This window comes from Sitophilus oryzae, unplaced genomic scaffold (assembly GCF_002938485.1).
Source record: "Sitophilus oryzae breed Bouriz unplaced genomic scaffold, Soryzae_2.0 scaffold_882_pilon_pilon, whole genome shotgun sequence".
NCBI classification, from domain to species: domain Eukaryota; kingdom Metazoa; phylum Arthropoda; class Insecta; order Coleoptera; family Curculionidae; genus Sitophilus; species Sitophilus oryzae.
Genome location: NW_022147508.1, coordinates 507,121 through 532,761, shown reverse-complemented (window position 1 = coordinate 532,761; position 25,641 = coordinate 507,121). Strand labels below are relative to the sequence as shown.

Sequence of the window (25,641 nt, the reverse complement as noted above, 5' to 3'; positions counted from 1 at the left end):
AGGTGAGTTGAATTTTTAGAAAGTAAATTTATTTCCTTAGTGCTTGAACTTGTTGAAGACCCATCATTGCCAGAAATGTTACCCAAAATATTACATGACACTTTTTTCTTATTTTCTTTGAAATTTTCTATATAGTTCTCTGCCACTGTGTTAGAGCGCCAACCACCATGTCTTTTAACAGTTAACAAATCCACTCCTGAATCTGCAAGCAACGACGCAGACGATCTACGGAAACAATGTCCAGTGTATTGTTGTGGATTTTGAAGACTTAGGAACAATGCTATTTTATACGGCATTTTCCCTAAAGTATTAGTATTAATGCCAACGGGTTGCTTAATACATTTTCCATTTCTGTACCCCACAAAAAATCGAGTATGCTGTGTGTTGCTTGGCCGCATATATCTTCGAACCACTTCCACCATATTTATTCCTTCAACATTCCCTTTCGTTATAAAAAAAATCTCGTGATATCAAATCAAATCAAATCAAATCAAATCAAATCAAATCAAATCAAATCTTTTTATTAGGCCCCAATATAAAAAATATATAAAATATAAACCATACTTTGGCTGACTAATAGCCTAATAGCCTAATAAGGAGTGCACCGCGATTACAAAACCGATTCACTGATTGCCAAAGGCATCAGTGTGGCACACTCCCTGTAAAAAATAACTAAACAGAATTTCATTTTCAATACAATAATATACCAACAACAAACAAACCCGTAAGAAAAACAGAGGACCACCGGCAAAGCAAAAAGAAACCCCGAGCGCACAGAACAAAGCGTCTGCAAGACAATTTAGCAATGTTAAAAAATATATAAATACAATTTCAACACATACACAAATATTTTCCAAAATTGTAAAGCTGAGCAGTGAGCCAGTCAAAACCATATCAAATTAAAGGCCCGTTCACCACAGTTTGCCAAAATAACAAAAGATAAAAGATAAATTTAGAAATAACTACTATATTATATTCGATTGTAAAACCAGCAAATTATTCTTAACATATTTATTAAAATAATGTGATTTAAAGCATTTAACACTAATTGGAAGAGAATTCCATAATTGCGGCGCAAAAAAAGAAAACGATTTCTGAAAGCCAGCCGTCCTATGTTGAGGTATTCTGAAACGATGTAAGTTTCTTGTTACATGAGTGTGGTCAAAAGGTATAAACAATGATTTTAAATAAGGCGGTTGGCCAGTTTGTAAGATACGGTAGATAAATGTTAACATATGAAGTTTTCGCCTATTTACCATAGACAGAATATTAAATTGATTTAAATATGGCGTAATATGTGTACGAAATGAGATATTATACGAAAATCTCATGCAGGAATTGAATGATATCTTTGTTTTCGTAAATGGAATAATGACATGAATGCACTGTCCTTCATCTTTAACATTTTGCAGCTGCAGATTTGTCAACTCGATACTCCGCGCCGGCAGGCTCCCGCTATCAATGAAACTTTTGTCAGGAAATAAGTTTTATCATCAGCTTCCAACAAAAAGTTATGTCTTCTTAAAATTCTCGATTTTTTTGACCGAAACCCCTCCGATTTTCTTTTTAGAAATGCAATTAAATGGACGTACTTACTAATATCTGTATTTTTCTTCACTGATATAACTGAACGCAGCATGGAATAATATACCCAAAGTGATGAAGCCTTCCTATGTTTTGAAAGATGTTAAAAATATGCCAGGAGAACCTTTTCGTTACTACTATTTTTGATTCCTTTCCCTTTACACCAATCTTCAAGTTTTACATAGGCTTGCTCGTACGTTTGTCTTGATTTTTCGGGAAGTAGGGAATCGACAACGTTTTGCACAATGCCTTCAATATCCGAAGGGACACTTTCAGAATCAGAATCACCCATATTAATATTATTTTTTTGCTTTTTGCTAAAACTGAACGTTTAACACAAAATTGAACATCAATAATTGAGTTGTCAAAGTCAAAATGAAAACAATCAACAAGCACGGTTACCACGGCGTCGACTAATATGGGCACCTGATAATTTTGAATTTTAATTTTTATGAGGATATCTCTGATATTTTAAATTAAATCAAATCTCTTTGGATCGTCCCTCGTGTCGCGTCGTAGATTAAATTTTGAATGATCCACGTTCGATACGAACTTTTTAATGAAACTCGGCTAACGCCTCGTGGCTTAACGTTACACGCGTTTCATTATGATGTTCGTATCGAACTTGTACCATTAATAACTATTATTAATTTGTTTAAATAGATTTTAAGTATGTTTAAAGTAGGTATACAGAGAGTATTACAGAATTAGAGAAATTGGAAATTGGTTGATTGGTTAAAGTATAAAAAAAATCTCGGAAAAAAGATTAAGTGTTCGAAATCAGTTTGTCATCATTATTTTTTTGAGAATTTTTAAATTTTCCTCTATGTTTTTGAGATTTAATAAAAAAACTTAATAATAATAATTTTTATCTTTGGTTCTTTTCGACGTAATATTATTTATAGTTTTGTTATTTATTATTAACTTTTTACAATTTTAAAAAATCCTTATTGAATTTGCTAATTTCAAATATCGATTAAGAATGGTCTAACATGACAGGAACAATCGGAAACAAGTAATAGCCATCTTATCCGATAGTCAAACAGCCTTACGGGCTATTAACTCAGCATCCATCAATTCGAAGATGGTCAAAGAATGCCTAGAGAAGCTGAACAATTAAGGCAAAGAAAATAAAGTCCTCCTATTCTGGATGCCAGCTCACCAAGGGTTAGAAGATAACGATACTCCACTAGCTGGAACAGAAGAGTTCTGCTTCCCAAGTGGAAACCAACTTAAACCAGAACTCAAGAACCTGGAAGACTTCATCCGTAACCTGGAATGGGAATCATCCAACGGACTACGACACTCAAAAGGAATTTCTCAATCAAGAAAAATCAAGATTTTTCGTGATTTAAGTAAGAACAATCTTCGGATTGTCACGAGGATTTTAACAGTCTCCTCAAATTTTACTGTCTCCTCAATGAACACCTCAGTAGATTGAGGCTAGCTATGTAGATTCTATGGGGAAAATGGAAAAACACAAGAACGTCTCTTCACCGAGTCACTGAGTGCGCCGAAACGACTAACCTAACCATTCGTGCAATAAATTTTGTTACCACTAATATCGGAGATGGAGAACTAATCTCTGTAAAACCCTCTCAGATACTACTGGCTTTTGCGAAAGCCCTAAGGTCGCGGTGATTAACTTCCCCCCCTCCGATACAATCTACAATCTAGAATGGTCTGACATACAGCATTTACATACATTGGAAGTCAAGGTACAGCTTGCAATAGTAAAGCTGTCATTATGTAAAATGTAGAAAGAGAAGGATGAAGAAGAGGGGGGTTAATCACCGCCACCTTAAAGATCTATTGTGTCTCCCTTTCCTGAGTTATATAACTCATCATACATCCTGTTGTAGAGGTGGCAGGGTATTTCCCATCTTCCTCTGACAACAGACGTTCATCCTCCGAGGAGTGAGATCTACCTCCTACGATATACATTCTTCCACGGTTGGGGTTTAGCCCTCCGTACCCTTCACAGTCGGTGAGCTTGTCTCCGGCTGAGGTAACCGTGAGGTGGAAGTTGGAGGAAGTATATCAAACTAGTGATACACTTTACTGTCTCCATTTTCTCCACCTCTAACTTTCTCCTACGATACCGGTGTTGTACCAACTCTATAATAGAGGATATATCCCTCTTTCTCTATTGCCTTCTTGGATTTGAGGTTAATTACACCGCAAGGGTTAGTCGGTTCACTTCTACAGAGCCCCGCATTTAGAAGTAACCTAGTGCCCCAAGGTTGAGGTTGAGACCAGTAGAGGCTAGTCTTCTATCTAGACCTTTGACCTGCTAAGGTCAGGCGGTTAAGCTAACCCCCCCCCTCCCCCACCCTCTACCCTTGATTCATGACCACAGACAGTAGAGGGTGCTTGTTATGACGGACAGGGTCCCATCTGGCATCGTTATACATCTTGGTGCAATTCCCTAGTCACGATACTACGGCCGGGAACAAGACAATGAAGATGTCATTATACTAGTATGATACACTTCAATCGCCTATTATTACCTTAGTATGATGAATCCCAAGTACTCATGTAAGGCTGTGTGGACCAACGTGACCAAAGTTTTATATTATTTTTTGATTTAAAAATATGCTGATAAATTGCCAACCTCAGGATTCGAACCTAGTGCCTTTAGAAATGTAAACCATTGAATTTTTTTTATGCTTTCCTTTTCATCATATTATATGAAATATATAAATAAAAATAAATATTATTTATTCGAAAACGATTAACATTTGTACGTACACGTTTATCATACAAAAAGCGTAGGAAAAGTAAATACGAAAATCAACCAGGCATATTGCAAATTCACGTCGTGTTTGTTTAACGGGACGTCGGAAATAATAATCGCTATTGCCTTTTTCATTTGCAGAATAATTTTGTGGCCAAAGCTTTAGTAAATGCCGGCCGTAATAGTAGTTTTTATTTTAGTAACCTCTTGAGAATCACAATAGGATTATGACATGATATTACTTGATACACATTTTTATTTATACACTCAGATGCAAAAAAACGCAACGGAAAAATTTTGGATCAAATTTAAAGTGTTATATTTTTGTTATTTTTAGCATTATTTTCATGATTTTTTTAGCAAACTGTGTATAATTATATCAACTTTAATTCGTAAACTCAGTTTTTTAAAAACTTTAGTATTTGGCATATTATACAGGGTTAATCGAGGGGTTCTTTTTTACCCTAACTTTAAAACACCCTGTGCAATAATTGTGAGTGTAAATTTTCCTGAAATATAATTTCACGGTCAGAACCATGTCTCCTAAGAATTTTGTTTTTTGGATCATGTCAAAATATGCTTTGGTTAATTTTTAAGAGCGAAATGAACTTGACAGCAACAATTTGCAATTTTTTCAATTATTATATCTTTTTGAAGTTATTTTTCAATATGACAAGCCGGCTTTGGTGATTATTTTGAACTATATACTACTATGAACTGTCTATCATGTTCAACGTTTGGGACATGCTTGGCAGGAGGTCGCGACGCGGTACCAGCTTCATTAAATGAACTTAGTTTGGTTCTTAAAGAAGAATGAGAAAGCATAACGCAATATGATTTATGCAGCCTCAATAAAAGTATCAACGGACGTATACAGGCAGTTATAGCAGCCAAGGGAAGCAATGCAAAGTACATATTAGGGTACTTTTTACAATTTTTTTTCTGTTTGTACACTTAAGTATTACAGATGCTTTCTTTAATATCGTTAGTTCTGTTATCGTTATTAATGTTTATTAAAACCAGGACTGTATGGTTAGTCTTTTTTTTATTTATTACAAAGTATCCAATGCACCGTAATATGACATTACGACAATAGTCATCAAAACTATCTCGTCATATTAAAAAATTACATCAAAAAGTAATGATAATTGAAAAAATTGTAAATTGATCGTGATCAGTGCATTTCGCTCTTAAAAATTAACCAAACGATGTATTGACACGAATCAAAAAACAAAATGCTCAGGAGTCATGGTTCTGATAGAAAAATTCTAAACTGTTTATTCAGAAATATATATTTTCTTAAATTATCCAAAAATTAATTACTCAACTGGTATTACCGTGAGAATAGGTGGTAGAACTTTCGACAGTTTAGAAAATAATGGAAAATATGAATTCCTAAGCACTGCTGATGTTGATGTGATTATACGGCTCATTCCGTGCCGTAATTGAAATAACTGGAAAGGGAAATGTTATAATCGATTGGGTAGGCAACAGGAAAACGAGATAAAAAAGGTGCACTTGAACTTTTTTTTTCCTTTTGATATTCTAAAAGCTGGTTGCCAGTAAGTTAATGATAAAGAGGAAGATAAAAATTAACATATACTTTTTAAGTTACTATTTAAAATTGATTTGAAGCTAGTTTTGTTGTTTGTGTTGGGTTCCAGGGAGAGACCAACCTATTTAAGATCGTATAATGAAAACTCAACATTATTAAAACAGGCTAAACAAATCTAACGGTAAAAGGGTCGATCTAAAATTATACTTCCAGCACTTAGAGATATTACAGTTTGCCTGTTACTAGTGACACGTGACGAGCAGGAAAGGCCGTAATTTCGGCAGGAAATGTATTAGAGAGCATTAACTGGTAAGATTAAGTTTCCCGCCAAACCAACAAGGGAGACGTAAATAATATTTTGACATTCCTACCCCATTTCTTTTTTCTAAAAATAAATGACTTAACATTCTTCTTAATACTTAAATTTGATGTGTTCAAATTGATAACGGCCTATGTTGCAAATCAAAACTTTGTGTTTAGACAAAACGTTTTTTCAGCAAAAATTCAGTAAGTCAAAATTTTTATTTTGCTGGAGAGCCAAAATTAAAAAAGAATGTTTTAAGTAGTTTATCTACAGTTCATACCAAATACATGATTAAGCTTGACCGGAACAACGTTGCCCACTGTTACATATTTTCTTTGAATCAAAATATTTTAGGAAACAAAAATAAATTAATTATAAATGTATAAAGAGAAAACGAATGACAATGTCAGGAAATAAATAAACAAATGCGGCAACTTGATATTTTTTACAGCAGAGCTACCACCTGAATCCCCAGCGCGAAATTTAAATTCCAGTTAGGGTCATTTCGCACCAACACAGTCCAATGCAGTCACGTCGGACGTTGCTGAATCCAATCTAGGACAGTCATAAGAAAAACAAATGCGGGAATGAAAGTTGTTTTCAAACAAAACAAGTCGTGTACAGTCCAGTCGCGTCCAGACAAGTCAAGACGGATAGTGATTCGTTCAGTCGAATTTTTATGCCAGTCATTTGCGATACAAATTCTACACAAATGGATGTGGAAAGTTTAATTGTTTTGGTTAGAAATGCAGAGGCTTATAACCCATTAATAAAAAAATAACCTTATAAAATAACTTATTAAAGGATTATAACCCCAAGCATTGGTCCCATTCGAAAAAAATTGTAAAATTTCTTGGCATCATCTAATAAATCGGGTAATAAGTGACTAAAAAACAAGCCGAAAACAAGTCTTCTATTATGAATGGGATGTATACAAAATAAATTTCTCCTTCGCCTTTTTCATTTTTCTAATCGACCTAAAATTATTACTCTAAGAATCTCGTCCGTTTTCAAAACGTTCTGTTGTTAAACTGTTGTTATTTTTGCTGAAAACACGTTAAAAAAAATGTCATCAACAAACGTCGGATGCATTTGGTGTGAAAGCACTGAAAGCAGTGGACTGTAGTAATTTGACTGGACTAGACTGAATCTGACGGGACTAGACTGGACTGTGTTGGTACGAAATGGCCCTCAGTCAGCACGGCGCCGAATATGTCCATGGTTGGCAACAATGAATTTAAAAATCGCGCCCTTGATTACGTAACTAAAAGTTTAATTGATAGTATGAAATATATAAAATAATTTCGTTTTAATAAATTTTTTGGTTTTTACAATTAAAATGTGCTTTCATCAATATTTTTCTAACTACATTTATTATAGTTTCTTATGATATTGTAGATAAATGTTACTAATATAAGATAATTAATATTTTTCTTTCACCTCTTATTATTGAATAATTTTAAACTTAGCTCCAAAATTAAAATATTTTGTAAAACAAATTATTAAGCATCTTTTACCAAAAACTATATTTTTTGATGTTTATATAATTCGTTAAAATATTCTTTTGAGTTCTTAAAAGGACTTTTTAAGTCAGTAGACTTAAAATATATTTTTAAGTTTTTAGTTAAGTCAATAAAGTATTTATTCTATTTGAAAAATCGTATAACGATATAATGTGAAGTAACTGATATCAAGTCAGTCGGAAAAGCACCTTTTTGGGGATTATTTACCCGCTTTGACATCTTGGCTTTTTTTACCAGAAATGATATATAAACCTGCCATAAAATCGATTTTATATCGTATCAGTGTCATAAAAAGGATATTGGACGCGACTGCCATGTTCGATATAGATTTTTGATTTGAAGTGCACAATATAGCACAGTTTCTATACAGTGACAAGGCATTATATTAGGGGTTTAAAGATAAGTTGTTTTGTATTAATTTTAATAAAGATAATTTAATTGATATAATGTTTTTAATATCAAAATATTTTTTGTCGGTTAAAACTTTTAAAATAATCTCATTTCGTCATTTGATATACAATATGATATAACACTGGGCAATGATGGACATCGTTTATTCTGTGGTAGACTTTAAACTATGCTGTCCACTTAAGCTGTTCAGTTTGGGTCACTCACTTTAAATGTCCCACTGTTCAATTCCGTAGTAATAGAAAAGTAATAATAATAATAGCTCCCGTATATAGTGTTTAACGCCTTGGGAGTAGCAAGGTACAGCTTGCCATACTAGAGCCGTTCGGTATACAAGGAAGGTAATGTGGCTAGCACTACGCTTCAACCGCCTATTATTACCTCAGTATTTTGAATCCCAAGTACTCGTTTTAAGGCTGAGTCGACCTAGGTACCCAAACTATTTTTATTTTAATAAAAATAGTCGGCTGATGAAATGCCGGGTGTGGGATTCGAACCCACTACCTTGAAATTGGTAGACGAGAGCCTGTACCTCTACGCCACCGGGCACCTTGTAGTAATAGAAAAAATAGTGATAGTATTAAAAAAAGTGATACCAAGTAATAGAAAAAACTGCTTATATTCGAATTGTTTTAAAAATATGTTCTGTCTCATTAAAACAAAAATAGTATGATTGTTAATAAAAAAGTTGTGTGTGCACTATGTGCGCGTATGAAGTGAAACTTCTTACTAATAGCTATTAAATTGAAGGATTTAATGGAGATGTTTGAAAAAGTGTAGTTCGAAATGTTGAAAAAGTAATAAATTAAAAATTAATAAATAATTTGAATCACTTTCACGAAATTTGTATTAAAATGGCCGTCTGTCCGTCTGAGGATTCCATTCGAATACCTCTATCCACGTGCCAAGTTTGGTTCCAATCGATCCATAATGAAGAAAAATACTTATGATTTCGTCCATTTGGAGGCATCAGTTCGAAATATCAAAGGCGTAATTCTGTAGCCCCTTCCCAATTATGCCGAAATCGACCCATATTTTTCTTCAATATCAAATCCTTAGTCCCACCCTGATAAAGATGTAAACGAAACGTCATATTATCCAACTTTGCAGGGTGGGACCGGGTGCATCGTCGCTCGCATAGCCTACCCACCAAATTTGGTCGCGATCGGACGAAATCAACTTTTGACGTTTCTTACGTCAAAACTAACCTACACACAAGGTTATTAAAAGATAAGGTTGTCTCGTAACTCGATCCGCCATTATCGAAAACATCATCTACTACGTCATAGGAATGATACCGCTCATAGATAAAGGGATAAAAACTGCCCACAGTCCAACAGTACATTTCCGAATCGATATTCATTGTGTACTTTATTGTTTATAGTGTATGGCGTCAATAGTTTTCAGTTGTTTGATGTGTGTTTTCTTTATTATATTGACCATTTATCTCTCTTTGTCGGTTGCATTTTATTTTCTATTCCTGTTATTCAATGATTTTATACGTTCTATCTACGTCAGAGGGATGCTATTCCGCTTCGCTCCTATTGGTCCAAAAGTTACGAAACAACCTTACCTTTTAATAACCTTGACCTACACATGTATAATACACGCAGTGGCGGATCCACGGGGGGAGGCTTCGGGGACTTAAGCCCTCCCCCCTTGAATTCATTCAAGTAATACGATATTATTAATTTATTTTGTCACAAACGACTCTGGAGTATGTACTTTGGATAAAGTTATGGGTCAAGCTCCCCCTTTCCCGATTTCTGGATCCGCCCCTGAATACACGTATCGTACAAGGTCAAGTTAGCCTAGGTCCAATCTATCGACATACCAAATTTTATTTAAATCGGACGATTTTTTCATCATTAATGATGGAGTTTCATAGTGGAGGAAACGTCGTCAAAATATCATGAAAAGATTCCGAGTTTCAGTCCCCTAGTTGGGCCCGAGTTTACGATGCTCCAAAGACCCATCTCAACTTCCTTATTGGTTTACCACTTTTTCGATCGTTACCACTTTTCGTGTTATTTACTTAGTTCCACTAGCTCGTGTGTCACGGCCTTGAATTTTTACTCCCAGCAGCGTGCGTAAAGCAGTTTCACTTCAAAAAAGTCTGAAGGTGACTTAAAAAATTATTAAACATACATATATGTTAAACTCAGATTGTGTTTTTGGCCCGAATTATTTGGACATATCGCCATTCGCCGCATATCCATAGCAATAATGACAGATGCCGAAATAGCGGTAAATTTCCTCATTTGACGAACTCAATTTGGACATATTCCGAATTGATAAATCGCGTTTTGGTCATATTCCGAATAATTATTATTTTTATTACTTTATTGACTAAGAAAAACAAGAACCACGAAAAAAAAAATGTTGAAACCAATGCTGTCAAAACGCATTCGTGCAAGTAATTGTTTCGTTGCTTTCAACTTCTTCCTTTCATTTTCAGCACGTGTAATGAAATTTTGCCGCTATTTTTTTTTAATTGTACGAATGAGTTTTTAATGCTTTGGTTTTAACCGTTTTTTTGTGTTTTTAATACGACTTTGCCTTGACGTATGTTATGTGTGTAATACCGGTATATGCTCATTAAGTATTTAGACATTTCAGAATGTGTCCAAATTGAGTTAGCTAGATGCCGAATTGTACCACTATTTTGTCATCTGTCATTTATCCTATGTGCATATGGCGATAATTCTAAATAATTGACCCATGGCCATTTGTCTTCAATTTCAGTCCTTTTTTAGTTTTTTTATCCTAGGGAATCCATTTTAAAACACCCTGTAGAAGCGTCTTAAAATACATTTTATTATATTATTTTTTATTGCGCGAAATTATTAGCCCGCCTCACTTGTTGAGTGATTACAAAGTCATTTACAGTTTAAATTCTGATTGTACCAGCATATCTTTAAATTACTGGCTGTGCAGAGTTTACGCGAACAAAGCCAATGTGTTGAACGCCAGCAGGATTTAGTTCACCATTGCACCTGCTCTTGACAGTCGACCGAGCCCGCGATTCCAAATCGACTCGTTCTCATGCCAACTTTGTCGGTCCTGCCTAATAAAAGTGTCATTTCATTAAATAGGCAACCATAACCAGGTCCTCGACCTTTAGAATTCGCGTATTCGATAATCCGGATTTTAGCGAGCGCAGGAAGATGCGTTTTTCTGATTAGGGTTTATTGTGTATCCCCTTATCCACAACGAACGTGTCATCTAGTTATCTTATCGGAATTGGGTCAAACTAATAAATATTGTATACCTTTCTAACTCGTCCTCGCAAAAGTATCACGCGAACTAGAGGGAAGACAGTTTCTGTGTAGAAAATTGTATAGCTAAATTAAATAGATCACTCAAAAAAATTATATTAATTTTAATTGAATATATTGTTTATTTGAAGCAACTTTTCCAAAATTATACTCAATTTAAATACACAGGGTGCTCCGAATTGTATTCGGGAAACTTCGGCAACATATTCTGTAGATGAAAATAAGTAAAAAAGTTCGTATAAATGTATGTCCTAAAATGCTTCGTTTCGCAGATACAGGGGGTAAAAGTTTCATTTTTATAGGGATTTTTTCAAATAATTTCTGAACTAACTTCGATATTTGGATGAAAATTGGTGTTTGGGATTTTTTTAACATAGGAAATTTGATTTCGATATTAATATGACTCCTGCTTGTAGGGGGCGCCACCTACATGATTTTAAATATTTTGAAGGCTAATAAAATAACTTTTCATTCGTACCTGTGAACTACTGAGTGAAAAATTTTACTTTCCGTAAATTTTTTTTTCCGTAATTTTTTTAGGTAAAAAAGGTCTCTTGGTAATTGTCTCTTCTTGTCTCTTCTTGTCTCTTCTTAAGACATTTAGAATGGAAATAGCCAATACATGTCATTATTGACCAAAGATAAACATACTAAGTAAATAGTTATTTGATTGAAATTACAAATTTCATTTAGGAACTTCACTTTTTTTAATTAATCATAAATTTTTCATCGAAGAAATTATCTAATAACTATCTAAATATGTTCAGTTTATGTCAATGATGACATGTATTGATTATTTCGATTCCAAATATCTCGCAAACTATTGCTCGTAGCGATTTTTACCAGGAGCCCTTTTTTACGTCAAAAACGGCGAAAATGTATTTTTGTATTGTAATTTTTTACTCAATCATTCTATACAGGTTCAGATGAAAAGTTATTAATCTTCAAACCAGTTAAAAACTATGTGGGTGGCGCTCTCTACAAGTAGGTATTGACATGAAAATCAAATTTCTCATGTCAAAAAGTTCGCAGAAACTAATTTTCATTCAAATATAGATGTTAGTTCAGAAATTATTTGGAAAAAATCGAAATAAAAATGAAACTTCTACACCCTGTATTTCCGAAATGAAGTTTTTTAGGACATACATTTATATAGGGAAATTAAAATAACTTTGGTTGCACATCATAATACGACCACCAGCAAACTCCATAAGAGTGTCATTGATAACGTGCATTGACTCCATGGTGTCATTGATGACGTGCATCCAAACTTGTTTTAATTTCCCTTTACGAACTTTTTTATACCACCCTGTATATTATGGTTTATCTCAAGCAACTTCTCCAAAACTTGCAGAGTTGCAAACTGGATTTCAATTCAAATTAATTGACAAAAGTTTTTTTTTTCTTAACACTTCTCACAATTTTTCTTATACTACTTCTTTCGAATTATTATCATTCTCTATTAATTATTACTTTTTCGTTTTTTTTTTCTTATTCATTTTTTCCTCATTGATGGTAAACATTAGTAGTTATTTTTGTTTTTTCACGCAATCGCAATATAAAGAAACTTTTGGACCCATGATATTCTTAGTATATGGATATTTATTGTTTTGGATTACAGATATACATTTATGAATTTTATTGGTTTTAATACTTCCAAATAGAATTTACTAAAAAGCTATGAGATGCGGTTTAAAATAAATGTATTTTAATTTTAGGGTATTCTATATGTGCCTAAATAAAGCAGCAATTACAGTACTACATAACAGTCGTATTTATTGCTTAGGTATGCTTTGTTTAACCCATTACACGCATTCACCTATCACAAGATATTTTATCAATAAAAAAGGTATTGAATCTGACGGACTCCAAATATATTTTAATAGATTCCAATTTTGCATACTTTGGTCTCTATGCGTATAATATGCAACGTATTGATGCATTATTCACATTATTCATCATCAGTACTATCCATTGTCCTTTCATCATTCTTTGGTTGCAATATTGTAAACCCACTCTGTCTCAACACCTACAACTTTAACACTTGATTTACCGATGATTTAGTGGGAGACTATTAATCTTATTGGAAACAATTATTATTAAACTCACCTATACGGTTGTATCCTGCATTAACAGAGTGCATAATCATCTACAACGATACTTGCATTTTCTATAATAGCTCGTTAAGTTATTCCTAGTGCATACTCCAAAAACAGATATAATACATACATCAAGAAACTCGAAAATAATATACTCCTAGACTTTTTGTCTGGATAAACTTACAATCCGGCAACTGTGGTGTTGAGTTGTCAACATATACCATACTGGTCACTTTATTTACATGGTCTGCATTTTAAAGCATAGGACAGATACCGTATGATCGATGATCGAAAAAAAACCGGCGTCCAGTTGGTTTGGAAATAACGATTATTGGCATTTATGCATCCACGTACTTATAATATGATCTAGGGTTTTGTATAACAATTCCTAGTTTTCCAATTTTTTTTGTTGATTCGTTCTTTACTAGCTACACTACGTATAGAGAAATGTTTTAGAACTAAATATTTTTAGCAAAACTGAAAAAAAGGTGTATTCTTTTTTCTTATGTTAAATACCAATAAAATTCCTAGATCTTAAGATAAAAATGCAGCATATTGTTCGTTAACAGCGTGCAAATATAAATAAGGAATTTCTTACTTTCTTATTTAGATATTAAAAAATGATAAAGAGAGGTATATCAAATATTGTCCTCAACAGCGATGTCATCACATGGTTATATCTTTGCGACGAAATTGGAAAATAGATATCGATATCCCGATTTCCAGTAGGCATTTGCGGATTTTGCGGTCGAATACCTCGTTTTCCCCCTGCTAGCGTAAGCGCGCTTAATTCTGTCATTCCTTTCCACTGTCCTCGTCATACAGTACATTAAGCACATATAGAAGACGTGTTTGTCATATAATCGTGTTTAGAGGTAGCTGGAAATACTGGGAATATGCATTAGTCGCGATCCCTTAATCGCATTTAGTGTATATCATAGATAAAAGACTTATAATGTGTATATGTATCCAGGGTAAATGCATTAGAAATGCAATTTGAGTAATGAATTCCTAGTATTATACATTTTTATCTAGATCATAGATTTATAATAACTGAAAAATTTGTTTCCAGATAAAATTACAATATTTTTTATAAATTAAATCTAACTATTGAAATGGGCGTTTTTACTTAAAAGTGTTTACTTAAAAGTTGTTCCTAGAAAAAATGTGTTAAGGATGTATGGAACCCCAGTTTGGGGGGGTTAGTTTTGCTTAAATAAATATTGAACTTGAGTATCGAATTATCAGCCAAATAGATGACTCTTCTACTTCTACAGTTTTAATTTTTAATCTTACAGTTTTAACCAATGCTTATGAAACTAAGATAGTTAGCGGAACTTTCGTCCAGAGTTGTATCATATCGAGTTTTGGTGGATCGCTATAGTTCTGTATTTTTATTATTTTAATATCATAGGGACCAAACTAAACAATTTTAACGAAATTGCATTTTTTTAAACAACTGACATGGATGATGGCAAAAAATATCTTTGTATACCTTACCATTTGGTACTACAGTTGCAAAGACGTAAAATAGTGAGGAAGAAAGATATGAAGATTATAATGAAACAATATTAAATAGATATATATTTTGTATTAGGTCTGTTGATTAAGAGACGTAGCTAATTTAGAATCTTTCTTCTAGGGACTGGATCCAACAGCTCACATGAGACCACTGACCTCGGAAATCACGGCTCCTAGAATCGACAGCTATCGGTTTTCCATGGCGAACTTGGAGGATTCCCAGGATGTGGACTTGGACGCCATTTTAGGCGAATTGTGCGCCCTAGAATCCGTCTGCGATCAAGAAATAGGCCAAGCCCGTGAAAACAAGAGATTTTCTGGTAAGTTTAAACTTCGGCGTTTTCATACTACAAATCTATTTTTGGTAGACCGGTTTAAACGACACAAGGATCTTGAACCCAAAGCCAGAAATAATTTTTGTGATTATTTGGATGCGTCGCGAAATTTATTTTTAGATTTGGGTTGTGTCTGGTTAAGTTTAAGAATGTCGCTGAAAATGCTCTTATAGAGATAGAGAGAACTTACACTCAGAGCTGCAACAAGTCAGTTTTAAAAAGACTTAAGTATTAAGTCTTAAATCATTTCTAAAATCAAAATGATTTAACAAAAATAATTAACTAATAACTAACTCTCAACTGTAATAAAAAATTAGCGCCAAGAGGCACGTATAGCCGCCCATCGAGGGGTGTTTCACTATTGGAATTACATGTACATTTTCTTGGCAGTCGCTGGCAGTCATTGGCAGTCTTGCGGCAGTCGCCTATAATAATTACATGGCAGTCATAGGCAGTCTTCTTCGCAGTCACTGGCAGTCGCTTAGCAGTACAACGTTATTTTGGCAGTACATGTACATTTTTTACCCAAGTGAGACACTCCTTGCCGCCCATACTAAAATATGTTAATAAAAAGTTGGTAGGCAGTTCTTTTAGTTTCAATTATCTCAAAGACTGCGACTTTGACTGATTTTGATGTAATTACACATTTTGTTGCAAATATTATTCCTAATCTTAAATTGAAAACCGCGTTTCGCTAGCTACTGTAATTTTGGAGTTACGATTTTTTTTAATTTTTAACCCCCTCCCATTCCCCTTACCAACCCCCCATCCCCACCAAAAACTAATGGCCAGATGCTCGGGAGCCACAGTATTTTTGTGCCAAATTTGGTTAAAATCGGTTTAGCGGTTTTTGAGTTATCGTGTTACAGACAGACAGACAGACACCATGAAAATATTTTGTTTTAGGTCATTTATAGTAGGAGATATTAGCCGATTGGGCTCCTCCACATGCGCAGTTCGCTTGACCTTGACATATGTGGCTTTCAAACCTCCTTGAGTGATTCCAGAAAGAACCTTGTTGTGAGACCTTAAACGACCTTTAAGGTTGACTTTCAGATGTATTTGAAATGCGTTTGTGTACCCTTCACAATCGGCTAAAAATATAATTTGTTGATAATATGTTACCATAGGTAGTAGATTAAATTTACAAGAAAAAATATCCAGAAAAGATCCAGTAGTGGTCAAAATTTTAGCAAACAATATTTTTTTTTAAATTTTCAAAGTAAAATATCTCGGTTATTAGCCGACTATACCAACAGGTATGGTAGGCTATTAAGATCGGCAATTTTTTTTTTTTAATTTCACCCAAAATGAGTTATTTGGGTCATAAATGACCTAAATCAAAGACCTAAATACAAAATATTTTCATAGTTCTGTCTGTCCGTCTATAACACGATAACTCAAAAACCGCTAAACCGATTTTAATCAAATTTGGCACCCGAGAATCTGGCCATTAATTTTTGGTGGGGGTGGGGAGTTGGTAAGGGGGTATAGGAGGGGGTTAAAAATTTTAAAAAATCGTAACTCCAAAATTACAGTAGCTAGCGAAACGCGGTTTTCAATTTAAGATTAGGAATAATATTTGCAACAAAATTTGTATTAACATCAAAATCAGTCAAAGTCGCAGTTTTTGAGATATTCCGTGTTTCCGTCGTCCGTTTTTGAGAAAATCCGTGTGGAGAACTCCAAACTCCCATCAGACGCGACCCCAGGTGTTTCACTCCCTATCCCAGGGATAGGGGAAATAACCGCTGACCAAAATTGGAAAAATTCCTTTACTTTGAAACTAAAAGAACTGCCTACCAACTTTTTATTAACATATTTTAGTATGGGCGGCTATACGTGCTCCTAAGCGATTTTCTTACTAGTAGGTATAATAATATTAATTTGTTGTTAGTACAGATAAGACTAAAACCACAAAATAAAACGGTTAATTTTCAGAACAACTACGCTATCATGTTTTTTTATAAAATTTAACCATTTTGTAGTACTTACCAATACAGTTTAGATTTCATCGAATACATTGTCTATTAAAAAGGGATGATGTGTTTTGATCACTATGTACTATTAGTACATAGTAATTGTACTATATCGATGGCATAAGCTAAAGGCTGCAGGATTTTAAAGTACTCTTCAATATATTCGAGATAAATTCCTTTTGTTCGTCTTTCTGGCTACATAACAGACACACTACGCACGCGTAATACGACAAATAATCAAAACCGGTTCCGAAAAACTAACGTTTTATTTGCTAGTGGTATTGAGCATTGTTTTTTGTATTCTGCTGCTTGACTGCCGCCTATCAGTTTAAAAAGGAATGCTGCCGTTAAAAATTTATAATAAAAATATATAAAAATCTGACTTAAGCCTTTTATAAAAAGACATAAATCTTTTCATCAATCAAATGACTTAAGTCATTAAGACAAATCTTTTCATCAATCAAATGACTTAAGTCATTAAAATGATTTAAATCAAAAAAAGACTTAAGTTTCTGTGAGCTTGCAGCTTTGCTTACATTAAATATTTTTTTAGATATCCAAAAATTAGCACTGCACGAATCCAGGACTCACAGTCGATCATCTTCAGAAGCTTCCAGGGGATTGACAGAAGATAGTATTTTGTGTGGCAAGAATGAATCTGGTAGAACCGAGTCTCCAGATAATGATTCGGCCTTTAGCGATACCGTTTCTATGCTATCTAGCGAATCTTCTGCTAGCAGTGGAGGTAGCGGTGCTAAACCCCAATCCCTAAACTTACAAAACATTCATCATGTAAATATATTTAATATAATTTAACGATACATAGATATACTTATCATTTTGTGTTGCAGGATGATGCTTCGCGAATTAAAGCGGAAAAAATTCGTATGGCGATGGAGAAAATTATGGAAGCCAATATTCAAAAATTATTTCTAAAGGTATTCACTGTGGATGGTTCCGCCAAGTCATTACTTGTAGATGAAAAAATGTTATGTTCCTACGTAACACGGTTGTTAGCAGACAAAAATCACGTGAAAATGGATCCTAAATGGGCAATAGTGGAACATTTACCTGATCTTTATATGGGTTCGTTTTGTTTCATCATCGAGTTTAAAGATAATGTTTAATTTTGTTGTGTTTTATTGTAGAACGGTTTTATGAAGACCACGAACTTCTCGTTGACAACTTACTAGTTTGGACGCGAGAGTCTAAAAACAAGATATATTTTGTAGAACGCCCCGATAAAATAAAATTGTTTTTACAACCTGAGCGATTTTTACTCTCAAACGAAGACAAGAAAGAAAGCTTAGACTATGACGAACATGCTAGGAACATGTTACTGGAAGAGTTTTTTGCATCAACTAATGGAAGTATACCCGAAGTTGAAGGTCCTCTATATCTTAAAGCTGATTCAAAAAAAGGCTGGAAGAAATATCACTTTGTCCTTAGAGCTTCAGGTTTATATTACTTCCCCAAGGAGAAAATTAAAAGCGCTAAAGATCTTGTATGTTTGACTACCTTCGAAAATAATCATGTAAGAACATTTTATTTCTATACTCACCGGTACGATAAACGGGCACCTTAAAATTTTGATATATTTTAAAGTTTTATACAGGGTGGTCCGAATTGTATTCCGGAAACTTCGGCAGCATATTCTGCAGATAAAAATAAGTAAAAAGTTTGTGTAAATTTATGTCCTAAAATGCTTAGGTCGGACATACAGGGTGTAGAAGTTTCATTTTTATTTCGATTTTTTTTCAAATAATTTCTGAAGTAAGGTCAATATTTGGATGAAAATTGGTGTCTGGAAGTTTTTTGGGATGAGAAATTTGATTTTGATGTCAATATGACTCCTATTTGTAGGGGGCGCCACCTACATATGTTTTAACTGGTTTGAAGAGTTATAACTCTTCATCCGTACCTGTATAAAACTACTGAATGAAAAAATGTGCATTTCCATGATTTTTTACGTAAAAAATATCTCTAGGTAAAAATCGCTATGAGCAACCGTTTTCAAGATATTTAGAATGGAAATAGTCAATACATGTCATTATTGACAAAAAAATGAACACACTGAGTAGATAGTTATTTGACTGAAATAATAAATTAGGAAATTTTTATTTTTTTAAATTAATAATAAATTTTTCTGCGAAAAAATGATGATAAAACAGTTTCTGTTGAACTTTTGACACAAAAACATTCCAAATTTATGATTTCAGTTTGATAACTATTTAGTCAACATGTTTAATTTATGTCAATGATGACAGGTATTAATAATTTTGATTCCAAATATCTCGAGAACCATTACTCGTAGCGATTTTTACCAAGAGACCTTTTTTACATAAAAAATATCGCAAATGTATATTTTTTACTCAGTAATTTTATACTTGTACGGACGAAAAGTTGTTAGTCTTCAAACCAATTAAAAAATATGTAGGTGGCGCCCTCTACAAGCAGGAGTCATATTGACATCAAAATCAAATTTATCGTGTCAAAAAACTCCCAGACACCAATTTTCATCCAAATATTGACGTTACTTGAGAAATTATTTGGTAAAAATCGAAATAAAAATTAAACTTCTACACCCTGTATCTCCGAAACTAAGGATTTAAGGACATACATTTATACGAAGTTTTTTACTTATTTTTATCTGCAGAATATGCTGCCGAAGTTTCCGGAATACAGTTCGGATCACACTGTATATTGTGTTCTAGTGGACCGATTTTGATGATTTTTTAAGCAATTTATAGCTAAATTATTTGACTTTATAGTATGATTTTCTAAATTAAAAATGAAAGTTTCCAACCATCAATTATACCAGGGAAAACAGAATGTTGATATTTTGGTGAACGTTTGGAACACTCTGTGGAGAAAGTTAACAAAGCAATGAATGTAAAAATTATTTTATCATCTAGGTGTATTTTTCCCAATAGTTTGTTTTTTGATCTCAATAGCTGTATTTCTTTTGGAGATATTCGCGCTCGAAGATGACACTTTTATTGTATTTTTTACATTAAAACCATGCCTTTGCTTTTGGTCCTAGTCAACAAACCTATAAAATAGTGTTTATGATTTATGTAGTGTCACTGTCTTTGAAATATCATATTATTATTGTTTGTTGTGCAGTTACTCTAGCAGATATGGTTTTAAGTCCAAAAGTCTGCCGTGATCAATTACAGCAGCTATAGCCGATACTTCAGTACTTAAAACTATCTGTACTACAATAAACGTCAATAAACAATAATAATATGACTTTATAATGACAGTGACATTAGAAAAACAGTAAACACTATTTTATACAATGACTAAAGAATATAAGGTCATGTAACGCCCCTATACGGGCTGCAGCAGAATTTGTGACCTTAGACGCCTTTTCTTTTGGTGGCAAACAATGAGTCATCAGCTGGTCACCAACAACAATTTTCGCAATTTTTAATAGTTTGTGTGTAGTGAACTTTGTATAAACTTTATTACAATGCTGATTAGTTGTTCAGCTTTCAAATGTAAAAGCAGCAGTGACAAGAAAGAGCCAGGAGTTACGTTTCGTAGGTAAATAAATAGTCCGCTGTACCTTTTTAGCGTTTTCTTAAGTTTTCTTATTGAATTCGATAATTATTTTTCTGATATTATATGTACTTGATGTGTGCTATACGTCTATACTAGTTTTGTACCTTTTGTTAACATTTTAATACGTTTTTTTTCGTAATTAATTAGTATGATGGCACCACCGACACCATAGGCGTAGTCAAAACATTTATCAAAACTATAAATAACCCTTCAACTAGCTAAGTTAAGAAAAAAATATGGCCACGGCACTGTTTGGTGTCATGGTAACAATTTGCTCTCGGGTGTTATTTGTCCTTGAATTCTTTAGTCATTGATTTTATAAGTGTGTTGATGAGGACCCAAAATCAATGCAAAATTGCTGTACTAAAGTGAACATTTCCAATAAAAATAAAGATATTGAGATGAATCAAAAAACAAACTACCAAGAAAAGATGTACCTAGATGATAAAATGATTTTTAAATTCCTTGCATTGTTAAATTACTCCGCAGGGTGTTTCAAACTTTAACCAAAATATCAACATTTTGTTTTCCCTCGTATAATTGACAGAAGAAAACTTCATTTTTTAATAAATGAATAATAATTTTTAATTTAGAAAGAGAAACTAAAAAGTCAAACAATTTTGCTACAAATTGCTTAAAAAATGATCAAAATCGGCCAACTAGAACAAAATATATTAAACTTTAAAATACCTCAAAATTTTAAGGTGCCCATTTTTCGTGCCGGCGAGTGTATATCCGTATAGGTTGTTGTAGGTAATATTTAATTGTTTTATATTTCAGATATACTACGGACTGGGCTGGAAGAAGAAATACAAAGCTCCTACAGATTATTGTTTTGCTGTAAAGCATCCGCGGCTTCAAGAAACAAAAAGCACTAAATATATTAAATATTTGTGTGCCGAAGATGAGGATACGTTAGAGAAATGGATAGTAGGGATGAGAATTGCTCGATTCGGTAAGCAATTAATGTTTAATTACCGAACGCTAATGGATGAACTAGCACAAGAAGAAATGGATATTCTTGCTAGTGCTAGAAGCTGTTCTGTCAGCTCCATTGCGGTGCACAGCATCCAGTCAAATAGCACTACACCTACACAAGGGTGAGTCCTTACATCTATTTATGGAGTGAAAATCTAAATTATTGTGAAAACTATTTTTTTAGATACTCCGGTAGCGAAGCAGGATACGGAACCGCCTCAGGTAGTGAAATTTACTCTGCAACTAGTGATGCAAGCTCTAGCTCAGGACGTCATAGCAGGGCAAGCAGTTCTAGTTCTAGTGGTTGCATGTCCGATGGAGCGGCATCTAGTTGTGAAAACGCATTTGATTCTGAATTTCCTATGGGCACTATCAAACGTAAACCATCAATGAAACCCAACTTACCGTTAACGAATAAAACTAGACAGTTGAAGGAAGTTGGAGAAACAAGAGATGAAATAGACGGTACACTTCCTTCTAGTCCTGTGTCGTATACCAACACTGGTACGCTTACTAGAAGGCATAGTAGGTATGTAACATCTTATATATTTGTTGACATAATATTATTGTTGACATAATACTGTTAGTCGGAAAGAATTTAAACACGAGAAACAATTTAAATGTGTTACATTAGCTTAACTATTTAATTTACCGTATTATCAATAAAAACTTGTATGGATCTTTCATGTGGCAATCCATGATACTATGCTTTTGGACTGGCTTCTACCTACATATATGCCATGTATTAAAAACTGACTTCGCTAAAAGTAAACACTTTTCAGGCAAGAATCTATTTGTATTTCTAATATTTAATTGATAGACGTGTGCGTATTTTTTAACTTTTTATGTTTTCAAAATTTTATACAGGGTCGCTGATATGTATGGGAACGGTCGATCATTAGGGAAAATATACGAGGTACCGCAAAAAAATTAAATATATAAGTTATAGGGTTTTTAAATATCTATTAGCGAATAATAAATTCAAGTATACAGGATCGCTCATAAAATCGTGGCATGTCAAAGTTTCATTTTTTAAATGGAACTCCCTGTATATTATTGCATCTTCCTGTTCTTTCTTCAATTCTAAGCAAAAATTGGGATACACACAATCTACCTCAAACCAACCATTCCCGAGTTATTGACTTTTGAAAATATCACTTAAACAATTTGATTTAATTAATTTCGATGTGTTCGGCTTCATTTAACGATGCCATTCCGCGGAAACTGTGATAATTAATAATATTTGACATTAGTTTTCAAGTTAGCATTTATAGATGTATAAAATGAGATTCTATCAAGTCTGAAAGTTACACAATTTTCGTTTAACATTTCAGAATCAACACTTCATAATTCGGAAATGGTTGAATTTAGGTACATTATGTGTATTACGATTATTCCTGAAAATTGAAGGGAGAATTGAAATATGCACTAATATACAGGGGGTTGCATTTAAAAAAAATTGTACCACAACTTTGTGACCCATCCTCTATACTTAAATTTACTACTAGCTAATAGAAATTTAAAAACCGTATAACTTTTGTATTTAACTTTTTGCGGTACCTTGTATATTTTACCTAATAATCGTTCGTTCCCATACAGGGTGGCGCACCTCATTCGCCTCGGTTGATTATACGAAAACAGATAAATGTAGAAGCAAAATTTTTTATTAGTATATGTAGAGAGGCAATTCGCATAATTTAAAAATATTTTCAAATGTACAGGGTGTGTCAGAACTAAGATCCATACCAAAGTTATATTTTTTCTTATGGAACACACACACCCGGTATTTTATTTTATTTTTGGATTCTTGGACATAAAATAAGACGTTTATTATATAGGTCTCGTCTCCATAAATAAGTACAATGTAGTTCCCTTTTCTCCGTGCGGCGACCACACATTTTAAAGCCTAAACAAACAAATTTCAACATGCCCCTCGCTTCCCTGCTCCCTTACCTCATTATATGCCCTTGCATCATTTCTTATTTAGTCTTTTTTTGTGTGCGGTACGACCCACATCGAATGTCGCATAAAAGATATCGATCGACTCTCGCTCCGTAGAGCGGAGTGTTTTTTGATTATCTTAAACGGATGGATAAGCGATTAAAGTTATTAGAAAATAAAAACATGCATAAAAGAAAAAGATTAGTGACAAGTTTGGAAGAGGAAAGTGTAACAAGTTTTGAGAGGCAGGCGAATAGTAGTGATTATTCGCAAGATTCTGAGGACGAGATTAGAAGCAGTGTTTGAGATGTTAGAAATAAAGGTAAATAAACATATAACATATACATATACAATACCTGAATAGTAGGGGGAAATTTCTTCTAAGCTTGGGTTTCTTCTAAGGTATTGTGGGTGAATACCTTAGTGAATGCTTATATTATCTAGATTTTTCCACTTATCCTTATATTACACTAATATGGCAGAGTACGTTGGTGGTTACTCTAGCTTGGTTTATAGGACATTAAATTTATTCACGTTAATTGTAGCGGAGTACAGTGGTGGTTACTCTAGCTTGTGTGTAGGTATTATTGGTGAATACCTCAGTGAATGCTTATATTACCTAGTTTTTCCCCACTTATTACATTAATACAGCAGAGTACGTTGGTGGTTACTCTAGCTTGGCATATATGTATTATTGATGAATACTTATCGCATGGCTGTCTTATTATACTAATATGGCAGATTACGTTGGTGGTTACTCTAGCTTGGTTTATAGGACATTAAATTTATTCACGTTAATTGTAGCGGAGTACAGTGGTGGTTACTCTAGCTTGGTGGGTAGGTATTGTTGGTGAATACCTCAGTGAATGCTTATATTATCTAGTTTTTCCCACTTTTTACAGTAATACAGCAGAGTACGTTGGTGGTTACTCTAGCTTGGTATATATGTATTATTGGTGAATATTTATCGCATGGCTGTCTTACTACAATAATATGGCAGAGTACGTTGGTGGTTACTCTAGCTTGGTTTATAGGACATTAAATTTATTCAAGTTAATTGTAGCGGAGTACAGTGGTGGTTACTCTAGCTTGGTGTGTAGGTATTGTTGGCGAATACCTCAGTGAATGCTTATATTACCTAGTTTTTCCCACTTATTACATTAATACAGCAGAGTACGTTGGTGGTTACTCTAGCTTGGTATATATGTATTATTGGTGAATACTTATCGCATGGCTGTCTTGCTTTTATTTTCAAAGTTGGTAGTCCCATAAGGGCACGTTGGTGGTTGTCCTTATGGAGTGACGTTTTGCTAAGCTAGCTGTATAAGATTTATAAACTCCTTAAGCATGAGTTAGCCCCAATATGTGTTTACATATCATGATATTTTCTTATAGGTGAAAGCGCTAGTACACTTATTGAAAAAGGTATTGGAAAGAGCCTACCTAAACCTTTCTAGGAAGGTTTATTAGCGGTTTTAGGAGATAAGGTAGACGGGAAAAATACCACGACACCACCGATTGAACCGGAAATTGCAGAAAGATGGATACACATCGCAAAAACCGGCCTTGAAGAACCCGTTCTTAACCTATTAATGGAGAAGTACCCCTCTCCAGAGAATGCCACCTCTTTAGGACCACCACAGTTAAATTTAATGGGGAAACAGGCCATACATGATAATGTGGAGTGCAGAGATGAAATTGGCTAAAATTCAATCAAGATTAGCAGCCAGTTTGTCGGCTATAGGCCAAGTAATGGCAAAAATTTTAGAGGAAAAGGGAAAGGGGGGAGAAAGGAATATAAAGCATTATATAGAGACCCTAAACGACACAGA

At 33.8% G+C, this 25,641-nt stretch overlaps 1 protein-coding gene across 5 annotated transcripts in view; it reads left to right on the top strand.

The window, feature by feature from the left end:
- LOC115890539 (ras-associated and pleckstrin homology domains-containing protein 1) overlaps positions 1–25,641 on the top strand; it is a 331,325-nt gene that overhangs the window by 295,430 nt on the left and 10,254 nt on the right. For all 5 annotated transcript variants that reach the window (XM_030910796.1, XM_030910795.1, XM_030910797.1 and 2 more), the window contains 6 exons: positions 15,131–15,329; positions 17,877–18,115; positions 18,175–18,409; positions 18,472–18,857; positions 21,671–21,990; positions 22,053–22,397. In XM_030910796.1, coding sequence (XP_030766656.1) covers positions 15,131–15,329; positions 17,877–18,115; positions 18,175–18,409; positions 18,472–18,857; positions 21,671–21,990; positions 22,053–22,397 — 1,724 coding nt within the window. The remainder of the gene's footprint in view (positions 1–15,130; positions 15,330–17,876; positions 18,116–18,174; positions 18,410–18,471; positions 18,858–21,670; positions 21,991–22,052; positions 22,398–25,641) is intronic.